This window comes from Amblyraja radiata, chromosome 9 (genome assembly GCF_010909765.2).
Source record: "Amblyraja radiata isolate CabotCenter1 chromosome 9, sAmbRad1.1.pri, whole genome shotgun sequence".
In the NCBI taxonomy this organism is placed as follows: Eukaryota; Metazoa; Chordata; class Chondrichthyes; order Rajiformes; family Rajidae; genus Amblyraja; species Amblyraja radiata.
In genome coordinates this window covers 5,542,265-5,555,919 of record NC_045964.1, presented here as the reverse complement: position 1 = coordinate 5,555,919, position 13,655 = coordinate 5,542,265, and the positions used below count along the sequence as shown (strand labels likewise).

General features: G+C 45.3%; 1 protein-coding gene across 1 annotated transcript in view; it reads right to left on the bottom strand.

The window, feature by feature from the left end:
* Positions 1–560: 560 nt before the first annotated feature.
* Positions 561–13,655, bottom strand: part of l2hgdh (L-2-hydroxyglutarate dehydrogenase) — a 42,696-nt gene continuing 29,601 nt past the window's right edge. Inside the window, exons 7-10 of the mRNA XM_033026565.1 lie at positions 10,439–10,606; positions 6,381–6,538; positions 5,094–5,225; positions 561–1,191 (exon numbers count right to left, since the gene is read on the bottom strand). Of these exons, the coding sequence (XP_032882456.1) occupies positions 996–1,191; positions 5,094–5,225; positions 6,381–6,538; positions 10,439–10,606 (654 nt within the window). The 3' untranslated portion in view covers positions 561–995. The remainder of the gene's footprint in view (positions 1,192–5,093; positions 5,226–6,380; positions 6,539–10,438; positions 10,607–13,655) is intronic.

The following is a 13,655-nucleotide window of genomic DNA, read 5'->3' as shown; positions in this document are numbered from 1 at the left end:
ATTTCAAGGAATAGCTGTGAGTCAACTGCCAGCCCACCAGCCGTGAGTGAGTGAGCTGACAGCACAACAGGCTTGAGTGACTGAGCCGCCAGCCCAAGAATCCATTCGGCCCACAATGTCCATACTAGCTCTCTGGAAACCAGTCCCTTCAGCTCGTTGAAATAAAAAAACATCGGCCCCCCCACCCACCAAACCCCTCTCCCATCCCCACCGCCCCGCCCCCGCACCGCCCCCCCCCCCCCCCCCCCCCCCCAGGGTAAACGCTGATGCCGCACTCCGCTCCCCCGCGGGGGAACGGGGCCCAACGGGTCCCACTTGGTCTAGTACATGTGTGTGTGTGTGTGTGATATATACATATATATACTCGCACATCCTGATCTTTTTTTCTTGTTTATTATACTGTTTACTGTGTACGATGTTTACATATTCTGTTGTGTTGCTGCGAGTAAGAATGTCATTGTTCTATGTGGGACACATGACAATAAAACACTTTTGACTCTTGAGCTTGCATCCTTGTGTTATTTGTCTCAATCACTCCAACGGATTACAGGACTATAAAGCAGTTTTTTAATAGCATATTTTATTTGTGCAATGTAATTGAATGTTTAAAGTATGATCTTGTGCGTAATATTTCCCTGTTGTTGTGATTCAATCTTATAACATTTCAGAACTATTTATGTTCGATCAATTATCGCAATTTCTCATATATTCAATAAGATGTGTCTAAACCCGTTTGGAAAAAAAGTCATACCATTTATCGAATTCAGAAACAAAATGGTGAGCAAAATGGATTTTAGTGTAACCGGCCTGAATTCTTACGTTATATTCATAAAACTATTTTAAAATCAGAAACATCTGTTGGACTCAAATATTATGCAAACTGCACCCGAAAAGACAGGTTGTTCTTATATTCCCAACCGTTTCCAGTTTCACCCTGAGTTTAAATATTTTGTACCAGTACAATCTTCCCAAGTTGGCTTGGGCATGAAGAGCATCTACAGCTTGAACCTTTTCTCCGCTTCATCGGCAATGATTTCGCCAATGGCCAGGGACGAGGTGGCTGCAGGTGAAGGAGCATTTCGAACGTGCAGAACGTGGCTGGCAATCGGCCCGGAGCCGCCATCGAACACAAAGTCATCCACCAGGTTACCGTCTCTGTCCAGGGCTTGTGCTCGCACTCCCGACGGGCCTCTGCAGAAAGATCATGTCATGAGTCAGTGATAGGAGCAGAATTAAGCCATTCAGCCCATCAAAGTGTACTCTGCCATTCAATCATTGGTAATCTATCTCTCTCTCCTAACCCTATTCTCCTGCCTTCTCCCCATAACCTCTGATACTCGTACTAATCAAGAATCTATCTATCTCTGACTTAAAACTATCCACTGACTTTGCCTCCACAGCTTTCTGTGGGAAAGAATTCCACAGATTCACCACCCTCTGTCTAAATAAATTCCTCCTCATCTCCTTCCTAAAAGAACGTCCTTTAATTCTGAGGATATGACCTCTAGTCCCCTAGTGCAGGGGCGGAAAACCCGGGGGGGCCAGAGGGGACACGTCCCCCCCCACGTTTTGAGAGGTGGGGGACATCCCCCCCAAGTTTTTGTGATCCCGATTTTAAAATCTCCGCTTTTAGCGCTAGATTGAGCCTCCCTGGACCACGCGCGTGTGTGTGTGAGTGTGCGCATGCGCGCATGGCCGCCTAAAAATTGTGTCCCCGGTCCCCTCCATGTTTTGATAGCGAGTTCCGCTCTTGCCCTAGTGGAAACATTCTCTCCACATCCACTCTACAAAGCCTCAACATCACATCCCTGTGTTTGTACACAAGCCCTCTCGAAATAAATGCTAGGATTGCGTTTGCTACACGGCAAAAACACAGCAAACTCTGCAGCTTGTGTACACACTGCAACACAACTCATCATCACTTCTAAATCTTACGCAGTGCGAGTCACTGTAGGGATTATACACTGCCTTGATCAGCTCATAGCTCAGATTATCCCAAATAATAAATCATGTTTCCAGCTCCAGGAGAAATTGTGAAGCCAGAGGAAGGACAATAGGTCGAAGAGGACAGTGGGAGGAGAAAGGGGAGAAATAGGTGCAAAGGCACTTGCGACACAGGGAAGAGGAGGGAGAAAAGAGAGGAGTGAGGAAGAGAGAGAGGGAGAGAAGGGAAGGGGGGGGGGAACGAGGGGGGGGAGGGGGGGGTCAGAGATCAAGGTATATTTGTTTCCTTAGGTCCAAAAAAACGAACTTTGTAAAGTTAGTATGCAGATAAAAAAGTACTTCGTAAAATTACTTTGACAGATAGAATCATCTGACAGGGAGATTGCAACCTTCACATGGTCCACCCTGTTTCGACTAATGCAATCAACCCGACGTGCACAAACAAATAGATCAAATAGAACAAGTTGACCTACAACTTTAGGCTGTGCACGCCATACGCAAGAAGAAGAAGATCTGACAGGTAGAATGGGGATGATGCTCCTCTCTGTGGGAGAGTCTTTGATTTGGGGCACAATGTCAGGACCACTATTCATCGCTGGAAATTGGGATGAAGAGGAATTTCTTCCGCCAGAAGGTGGAATGTTTGACCCAGAGGGCTGCATCTGTAAGGATATTCAAGGTCTTTGCTGGTCGATTTTTGGACCCATGGAATCAATAGTCAAAGGAACAAGAAAGAAAGTCAAGTTGAGGCATGAAACCAGTTGAGCCATGACCTTGTTGACTGGTTGAGCAGTTCAAGGCATCACATGGCCTACAGCTTCACAGTTTGTGTTCTTATGTTGAACCAAACAGTAACTGACAATTTCATCCATTTTCCAGAACCAGGGGCCACAGTTTAAGAATAAGGGGTAAGCCATTTAGAACGGAGATGAGGAAATACTTTTTCTCACAGAGAGTTGTCAGTCTGTGGAATTCTCTGGGCAGTGGAGGCAGGTTCTCTGGATGCTTTCAAGAGAGAGCTAGATAGGGATCTTAAAAATAGCGGAGTCATGGGATATGGGGAAAAGGCAGGAACGGGGCACTGATTGTGGATGATCAGCCATGATCACATTGAATGGCGGTGCTGGCTCGAAGGGCCGAATGGCCTACTCCTGCACCTACTGTCTATTGTCTGGGATTCCTATATTCCCGATTTGAGCAAATCTCGAACTGGTTGTAGTCTTCTAGATGGCCAGCCAGCGTTTGATACAGTGAAAGTGTAGACTTCCCTTCTCCTGGCAATATCTAGTTTGCCATTGCAACATTGAGCATCACTGGGCCAGACCCTTCAATGATTCATCCACTCACTGTCCCTTGGTCCTAGTCTCGGATCTGCAACCTTGACCACGACCTGGACCGTGGCCACCTCTGACCTGCCATCCACTCTGCTGCTGTGTAGTTAAATATTCCACTGGGCAAAGTGATCGTTCGTTCACATCAGAAATATCCAAACTCGTCGAGATTTACAAGCCCCTGAACTTCAGCTAATTAAACCAAATCTGAGAATGGTATAAGTATAACTAACCTTGCATTTGGAAACATTTTGAAACATGGGATGGTGGGACTGTCATATGAGGAAAGATTGAAAAGACTAGGCTTGTATTCACTGGAGTTTATAAGGATGAGGGGGATCTTATAAAGAAACATATACAATTATAAAAGGACTGGACAAGCTATATGCAGGAAAAATGTTCCCAATGTTGGGCGAGTCCAGAACCAGGGGGCACAGTCTTAGAATAAAGGGAAGGTCATTTAAGACTGAGGTGAGAAAATATGTTTTCACCCAGAGAGTTGTGAATTTATGGAAATCCCTGCCACAGAGGGCAGTGGAGGCCAAATCACTGGATGGATTTAAGAGAGAGTTAGATAGAGCTCTAGGGGCTAGTGGAGTCAAGGGATATGGAGAGAAGGCAGGTACGGCTTATTGATAGGCGATGATCATCCAGAACAAGGGGTCACAGTTTAAGGATAAGGGGGAAATCTTTTAGGACCGAGATGAGGAAAACATTTTTCACACAGAGAGTGGTGAATCTCTGGAATTCTCTGCCACAGAAGGTAGTTGAGGCCAGTTCATTGGCTATATTTAAGAGGGAGTTAGATGTGGCCCTTGTGGCTAAAGGGATCAGGGGGTATGGAGAGAAGGCAGGTACAGGATACTGAGTTGGATGATCAGCCATGATCATATCGAATGGCGGTGCAGGCTCGAAGGGCCGAATGGCCTACTCCTGCACCTATTTTCTATGTTTCTATGATCACAATGAATGGCGGTGCTGGCTCGAAGGGTCGAATGGCCTCCTCCTGCACCTATTTTCAATGTTTCTATTTCCTTTTTGTATTTAATTATTACAACCAACACTTAAATAATTTATGTGTAAGAAAGAACTGCAGAAGCTGGTTTAAATCAAAGGTAGACACAAAATGCTGGAGTAACTCAGCGGGTGAGGCAGCATCTCTGGAGAGAAGGAATGGGCGACGTTTCGGGTCGAGACCCTACTTCAGAGATGCTGCCTCACCGGCTGAGTTACTCCAGCATTTTGTGTCTACCTTAAATAATTTATATTCGACTGCCACATTTAAATGTTTTTTTCCCCTATACAAAATGTTATGGAAAACAGTAATTAATTGCGAGCAATGGTTTATTAGGAGAGTGTGTAATCTCCTCCATCATTTCCCTTTTTCTGGGAGAATACTATTTGTATAACATCAAGCGATCTACAGAATATAATGGAGTATAAATACAGAGGGTGGCATGGTGGCGCAGTGATAAAGTTGCTGCCTTACAGAGCCAGAGACACGGCTTCGATCCTGTCTATGTCTGTATGGAGTTTGTACGTTCTCCCCGTGACATGCTTGGGCTTTCTCCGGGTGCTCCGGTTTCCTCCCACACTCCAAAGATGTGCAGGTTTGTAGGTTAATTGGCTTGGTATAAATGTAAATTGTCCCTAATGTGTGTAGGGCAGCATTAGTGTGGGGATCGCTGGTCGGCGCAGACTCGGTGGGCCTGTTTCCGCGCTGTATCTCTAAACTAAACTAAAAATAACAGATAAAAAAGCTTGTGGGCCAAAGTAAATCAGGAGTTAGAAACGTCCGAGGCTGACTGTGCTCCTTACCTCATGACATCTTTGACGGTAAGTTCCGGAATGTATCGTTGCAGCTGCTTCACCTGAGCACTGATCACGATCCCTCTGTACATCTCGGTCAGGCCAAACGCCATATGTCTCAGTGCAAGCTTTTGAAGCCCACTGGTGAAGCGAGAGGAAGAGATCGTTTTTATGCTTCCGACAATCTCACAAATTATCTAAGGATACACACTAGAACCATTTTCAAGCACCAAAAATGCAGTTCCTTTCTTAAAAATGAACAATTTTCTACATTTAAATTTTCATTCAAAATATATGTCTAACTCCACACGGATCCAAAGTCCATGACCTTCAGGTTTTGTTACATTATTGAAAGATAATCCAACTAGTTTAATACAAGGTAGACATAAATGCTGGGGAAACTCAGCGGGTGAGGCAGCATTAACACAATGTGCACATTTTGTTTATGTCGATGCCCCTCAAATGAGGAAAGGGATATCACCCCAGGGGGCCGCGAGTGGCAAGGGTGTGGGATAAAATATTTGCCAACACTACGATACGACGCAAATGAATGTATGTTTAGCCTGCAAGAATGTAGGAAGAATTTTTGCACAGATCTTTTGTGAGAAAGACACCCAATAAAGCTACGGAAAGGCCTAATGAACCATCGTGGCCTAAAAATCCATCAGGCGAGAATGAAATGCTCGGAGAAGGAGAAAGAGGTGCAGCGCACGGGCCTTGAACCTGGTGAGACGCAGGAGGAGCCCGGCCTGGACTCACCCCACAGAGCCCAGTCCCTCCAGGCACTAGAATCTCCCAACCCCTGCAGAGTGGGCTGATCCGTGGGCGGTTGCTGCTGGGACGCAAGTTGGGCCTGATCAACCCCGGCTGGGTCGCCTGGTCGAGGGTGTCTGATGTTGTGAGACTCGAAATACCCGATGACCCCAGGTCATATCACTGAGGATGCATCCCAGCGCATCTAGAAGATGTATCTTTTTCACACTTGTATTGTATACATTTTTTACTCTGAATAGTTTATTTTGATTTTTTTTTTTAAATATGTGAATGAAATCGCCTGCAGAAGCACAGGCAAAACGTGAATCAATATTTAAGAACTATTTTTTATCAAGCAATTAAAATTGCTAACACAATAAGTTTTGATCTTTACACTACGAGCATACAATAAACAATATGATCAGGAGATTCAAGCGTTTAGTTTGAACAGAAGTATTAATTGTATACATTTTATAATTTTATTCTACATTCAATACACTACAAGGGATGCCTATACACTATGGCCTGAAATCTTGTGCATACCTATAGCATACTGCATCTGTAAAGTCACGCAGGTCAAAGTCATAAAGATTGTAACCTTCTCGTTTAAATGCCAAAACTGCATTGGGTCCAAGCCAGACACTCCCATTCATTCTGGGCGTAAAGTGCACACCAAGGAAAGGAAATTTGGGGTTTGGAACCTGAAAAAAAACAAAGCACACCTTAAAGGATTAGAGACACAAAATGCTGGAGTAACACAGCAGGTCAGGCAGCATCTCGGAGAGAAGGAGTGGAAGATTCTGATGAAGGGTCTCGATCCGAAACATATAAGATTGTTAAGGGTTTGGACACGCTAGAGGCAGGAAACATGTTCCCGATGTTGGGGGAGTCCAGAACCAGGGGCCACATTTTAAGAATAAGGGGTAAGCCATTTAGAACGGAGACGAGGAAACACTTTTTCTCACAGAGTTGTGAGTCTGTGGAATTCTCTGCCTCAGAGGGCGGTGGAGGCGGGTTCTCTGGATGCTTTCTTGAGAGAGCTAGATAGGGCTCTTAAAAATAGCGGAGTCGGGAGATATGGGGAGAAGGCAGGAACGGGGTACTGATTGGGGATGATCAGCCATGATCACATTGAATGGCGGTGCTGGCTCGAAGGGCTGAATGGCCTACTCCTGCACCTATTGTCTATTGTCTATTGAAACGTCACTCAGTCCTTCTCTCCAGAGATGCTGCCTGTCCCGCTGAGTTACTCCAGCATTTTTGTTTATCTTAGATATCTGCAGTTCCTTCCTAAAGATTTATAATAGATATAGACAAAGAATCTCATTGAAGAAAGATTTTCCACTTTATTTTAGTTCATGTTCAAACAATAAAAGGGCCGGACACGATTTCTGACAAAGAGCAGTTGGTGAAATGAGACGGAGTTTTGCTGATGATGAACCATGGTGTTACAGACAGAAATTGGAGGAACAGCATCTCATGTGAAGGCTATAGAGGGGGTGCAGGCTTTTCCAGAATGCTACCTGCATTAAAGGGTATTAGCTATTAGGAGAACTTAGACAAACTTGCAACAAAGGGCACAAAGTGCTGGAGTAACTTAGCGGGTCAGCCAGCATCTCTGGAGAACATGGATAGGTGACGTTACGGGTTGGGAACGTGCTTCAGACTGGATTGTATTCTGGAGTGTTGGAGGCAGGGGAAAGTTGATTGGTATATTCAATTATGAGAGGCATGGATATATATTAATGATTTAGACGAGGGTATTAAACGTGACATCTCCAAGTTTGCGGATTACATAAACCTGGGTGGCAGTGTGAGCTGCGATGAGGATGCTATGAGGCTGCAGGGTGACTTGGATAGGTTGGGTGAGTGGGCAGATGCATGGCAGGTGCAGTATAATGAGGATAAATGTGAGGTTATCCACTTTGGTGGCCAGAACAGGAAGGCAGATTATTTTCTGAATGGTGTCAGATTATGAAAAGGGGAGGTGCAACGAGACCTGGGTGTGCTTGTACATCAGTCACTGAAAGTTAGCATGCAGGTACAGCAGGCAGTGAAGAAAGCTAATGGCATGTTGGCCTTCATAACGAGAGGATTTGAGTTGAGGAGCAAGGAGGTCCTACTGCAGTTGTACAGGGCCCTGGTGCAATCGCATCTGGAGTATTGTGTGCAATTTTGGTCTCCTAATTTGAGGAAGGACATTCTTGCTATAGAGGGAGTGCAGTGTCGACTCACCAGATTAATTCCTGAGATGGTGGTACTGACATATGATGTCAGTCTGGGCTTGTATTCACTGGCATTTAGAAGGATGAGAGGGTATCTTACAAAACATATAAAATTATAAAAGGACTGGACAGGCTAGATGCAGGAAAAAAGTCCCCGATATTGGGGAAGTCCAAAACCAAAGGGGCTGTCCCACTGCGGCGACCTAATCTGCGAGTTTAGACGAGTTTGCCCTCGACTCAAACTCGCAGCGTGGTCGACACGTGTTCCTAGGAGGTCCTATGAGGTCACTGGAACTCTTGTTCATGCTCGGGGGAAGTTCCCGGATACTCGCGGCCTCAGCTAGGTAGCGGAAAACTTTTCAGCATGTTGAAAATTTGGCCGGCATGGTTCTTTTGAACTCATAGTGCAGTGGAGTGGGGTCGTTATTTAGTTACATAGAAACATAGAAACATAGAAAGTAGGTGCGAGAGTAGACCACCAGGTCCGTCGAGCCCGCACCGCCATTCGCTCATGGCTGAACACTAAACAGACACACTTACCCACAAACAGTAGACACAAGACACAGAACACAAGACACTACCCTCCCCTTTATACCGCTATCACCCCTCTCCACCCCAAAAACCTCGTGATCTCCTGGGGGAGGCAAAAAACCGGATAAAAACCCAGGTCCAATTCGGGAAAAAAATCCGGGAAATTCCTCTCCGACCCCAATCTAGGCGATCGACACTTGTCCAGGAGATCACTCAGGTCTTACTATACTAACCATACCTAGGTCCATATCCCTGCCCTCTCCCCGTAGCCCCTTATCCCCTTGGCAGCTAAAAAACCATCTATTTTAGTCTTAAATATATTTAAAGTTTCTGCTTCCACTGCTCCCTGGGGCAGTGAATTCCATAAATTAACCACCCTCTGGGTGAAGAAGTTCTTCCTCATCTCAGTTTTAAAAGAGCCCCCCCTTATTCTGCAACTATGTCCCCTAGTTCTAGTTTCCCCGATCATTGGGAACATCCTCGGTGCATCCACCCGATCAAGGCCCCTCACGATCTTATATGTTTCAATGAGATCGCCTCTCATTTTGCACATTTTTAACCTGCACTTTCTTTGTCGCTGTAAAGGGCCTGTCCCACTATACGAGTTTACCCAAGACCTCTCCCGAGTTTAAAAAAAATCAAACTCGTGGTAAGTACGTAGAATGTATGTAGCGGGTACGTCGGAGCTCGGGACGTCTCTTAGCGGTTCGTAACGCTAACTACAGGTACTCGGGAAACGCGGTAAGCTCGTGACGTTTTTTCAATGCGTTGAAAAATGTCCACGAGAGCCCCGAGTACCTGCGAGCGGCTATTACCGTAATTCTCCGAGTTTGAATCAGGGGAAACTCGGGAGAACTCTTGAATGAACTCGTACAGTGGGACAGGCCCTTTATAACTAAACTGTGCAGGCAGGTATTTTTCTCTCGCACTGACTATTGTGCATGTATGGCCTGCTGATTGTACTCATGTATAGTGTGATTTAACTGGATAACATGCAAACAATGTTTTTCATTGTATCAAGGCATATATGACATTAATAAACTAACGCCAAGATCCCAAATTCAACAAATAATTTCTACAAGTACCTATCCCTGGTGGAATTCCAGAGAAGCCATGGAGGAGTAACAGGAACAAATTGTATAAACTGAACATCAGTACGTTTGACTATTGTGAATGCGGAACAGAAAACTGAATCAGTTCAGTTTAGTTTATTGTCACGTGTACCGAGGTACAGTGAAAAGCTTTTGTTGCGTGCTAACCAGTCAGTGGAAAGACAATACATGATTTCAATCGAGCCATTCACAGTGTATAGATACATGATATGGAAATAACGTTTAGTTCAAGGTAAAGTCTGATCAAAGAGGGTCATCAAAAAGGTAGATAGTAGTTCAGGACTGCTCTCTGGTTGTGGTGGGATGATTCAGTTGCTTGATAACAGCTGGGAAGAAGCTGTTCCTGAGTCTGGAGGTGTGCGTTTTCACACTTCTATACCTTTTGCCCGATGGCAGAGAGGAGAAGAGGGAGTGGTTAGGGTGCGACTCGTCCTTGATTATGTTGCTGGCCTTGCCGAGGCAGCGTGAGGTATAAATGTATCAATAGGAGGGAGGTTGGTTTAGAAAATGGAACGGTAGCATGTTTAGAAAGGAATATGTTCTTGCCTCGCTAAAATAAAACTTAGCAATCCACCTTCCCCCAGGCCATACTTCACCCCCTACGCATTCAACATTTGCACCCAAAGTCTGGGTTTAATATTCTATCAGAGGAACAGGTATTGTAAAAATGTGCTCATTCTTATGAAGTTGCTCAAAGCAAATTGGAGGTCTTAAGTTGACCTCAAATACTCACAGGATAAATGTTCCCTTTTATTAGATAGTGCTTCTCTGGTTTTAGCACCAGGTAATCTCCACGAAAAGGCACAATACGTGGCTCCCGACTACAGCCAGACTTCTGTGACAGTCTGTCTGAATAGAGACCTCCACAGGTCACAATGTACTTGCAGTGTACTGCAGTTTTCTGTTTGAAAAAGCACATGTGAAACTCAGTAATTAAATGACACCATAATAAGAGTGTTCAGGTTAGCTGTTGCAGCTGACCTTCCCCACATTGTTTCTCCAGTTAGCTTTCAATTATATGTGTTCAAGAAGGAACTGCAGTTGCTGGACAATCGAAGGTAGACAAAAGAGCTGGAGAAACTCAGCGGGTGCAGCACCATCTATGGAGCGAAGGAAATAGGCAACGTTTCGGGCCGAAACCCTTATAATTGAAAGCTATGTTTAAGAAGGAACTGCAGATGCTGGAAAATCGAAGGTAGACAAAGGTGCTGGAGAAACTCAGCGGATGCAGCAGCATCTAAGGAGCAAAGGAAATAGGCAACGTTTCGGGCCGAAACCCTTCTTCAGTTTGAAGAAGGGTTTCGGCCCAAAACGTTGCCTATTTCCTTCGCTCCTTAGATGCTGCTGCACCCGCTGAGTCAGCTTTCAATTATAACCAGACCAATACAAGTTCTTATTTAGTGTGACGCTTGATCCACTGGGTCCAGACCAGCTGCCAGCAGTATTTGACGTCACCAGTTTAGTTTAGTTCATGGTCAGGTGTACCGAGGTACAGTGAAAAGCTTTTTGTTGCGCGCTGGCCAGTCAGCAGAAAGACAATACGTGATCACCATCGAGCCATTCACAGTGTACAGATACATGATAAGGGAATAAATGTTTCTGTAGGAGTAGATTGTGGAGTGACTGTAAAGTGTGATTGGCGATGTGCCTCTGTGGCTCGCATGTAAATAGTCGCCTGGGTTGGGCGCCATCTTGGAGGGGAGCTCCAGTCACCCTAGTTGGCGTGCAGGCACAGCAGGCAGTGAAGAAAGCTAATGGAATGTTGGTCTTCATAACAAGAGGATTTCAGTATAAGAGTAAAGAGGTTCTTCTGCAGTTGTATAGGGCTCTGGTGGGACCACATCTGGAGTATTGTGTACAGTTTTGGTCTCCGAATTTGAGGAAGGACATCCTTGTGATTGAGGCAGCGTAGGTTCACAAGATTGATCCCTGGGATGGCGGGACTGTCATATGAGGAAAGATTGAAAAGGCTAGACTTGTATTCACTGGAGTTTAGAAGGATGAGGGGTTATCTTATAGAAACATATAAAATTATAAAAGGACTGGACAAGCTAGATGCAGGTAAAATGTTCCCAATGTTGGGCGAGTCCAGAACCAGGGGCCACAGTCTTAGAATAAAGGGGAGGTCATTTAAGACTGAGGTGAAAAAAACTGTTTTCACCCAGAGAGTTGTGAATTTATGGAATTCCCTGCCACAGAGGGCAGTGGAGGCCAAGTCACTGGATGGATTTAAGAGAGAGTTAGATAGAGCTCTAGGGGCTAGTGGTATCAAGGGATATGGGGAGAAGGCAGGCACGGGTTATTAATAGGGGATGATCAGCCATGATCACAATGAATTGCGGTGCTGGCTCGAAGGGCCGAATGGCCTCCTCCTGCACCTATTTTCTATGTTTCTATGTTTCCATGGTGGTACTTTCCCTGCAGCCTTGCATCCTGTTCTCTCTCACATGCTCACTGGCCTCCCTTTGATTGTCAACTGTCTGGGGTACCAACCCTACAGCCGCCACTTAACCCACCAGCACATTTTAGGGACATGGGACCAATCCCAGACAGTGGGGGAGAAGGAGCTGTGAGCTGTGGCACCACGCTGCAGGCAGTTCTGCTACCTGTTAGGTGAGGGGTTTAGCAGCAGGTCAGGCAGAGCAGGGAAGCTGGCCACGTGTGTATCCCATTGCTCTCCTTGGCTACCCTATAAACAAGTGTCAAATTTGTCACAGTCGGCTACAAGTAGACCTGAGGTTGCCTTGTATGACACAATTGTCAAATACTGACTCGCAATTTAAAGCTACCTCTTTGAGTGGAATGGGTGCTGGTCCTATGTGGGGGTGAAACAGAAGCAGTATAATCACTTCGGCTCAAAATGCACATTTTCCATGAGCAATACATATCTCATCTTGACTTATTCAAGCAGACAGATCAATATGTATATCCCATCACTAAGCATTATTCCATTGCTTGTTACTTACAAACAGTCTTGGAGGCTTCTAATATTTCCCAAAATTGCCCATTCCTCATCGGTGAAGGAAGTGGAGGCTTTGGAGAAATTTCCTATCATCAGGGACGGCACGGTGGCGCAGCGGTAGAGCTGCTGCCTTACAGCGCCAGAAACCCGGGTTCGATCCTGACTATGGGTGCTGTCTGTATGGAGTTTGTACGTTCTCCCCGTGAACTACTTGGGGTTTTCACCGAGATCTTCGGTTTCCTCCCACACTCCAAAGACGTAGATACATATATGGTTATATAGGAATGGAGGGTTATGGTCTGAGTGCAGGTAGATGGGATTAGGGGAGAATAAGTGTTCGGCACGGGCTAGAAGGGCCGAGATGGCCTGTTTCCGTGCTGTAATTGTTATATGGTTACAGGTTTGTAGGTTAATTGGCCTGGTATAAATGTAAAAATGTCCCTAGTGTGTGTATGGTAGTGTTAATGTCGGGGATCGCTGGTAGGTGCACACTCAGATTGCAACCTTCACATGGTCCGTCCTGGTTCAACGAATGCAATTAATCCTTGGGTGCACAATCAAATAAGATCAAATAGAACAAGTTGTTCTCCAACTTTAGGCTGTGCCCGCCATACGCAAGAAGAAGAAGTGTGCGCCAAAGGGCCTGTTTCCGTGCTGTATCTCTAAACAAAACTTTATAACGTGACCTTGATGTTTCTCCAAGCCCCATCGCTGCTGAAACGTTCATTGAAACCTCTGCCCTCTCCAGTGGATTACTTTTCCTTCCAGCTGCCCCTCTCCCAGTAACCTACAAGACAATTGCAACTATCTTTACATAAAATAAAGCATGCAGTCCTCTGCAGCCAGCAGGATTCTTTATAGATTCATAAATTGCTGTTCTATCCTGATCTCAACATCCACATGGCTCCCTATTTACCTTTCTTTTATGAACATTCATTTTGGACTAACTATTGAAAAATTAAAGCTTTTTAAAATATGTAACTTAAAC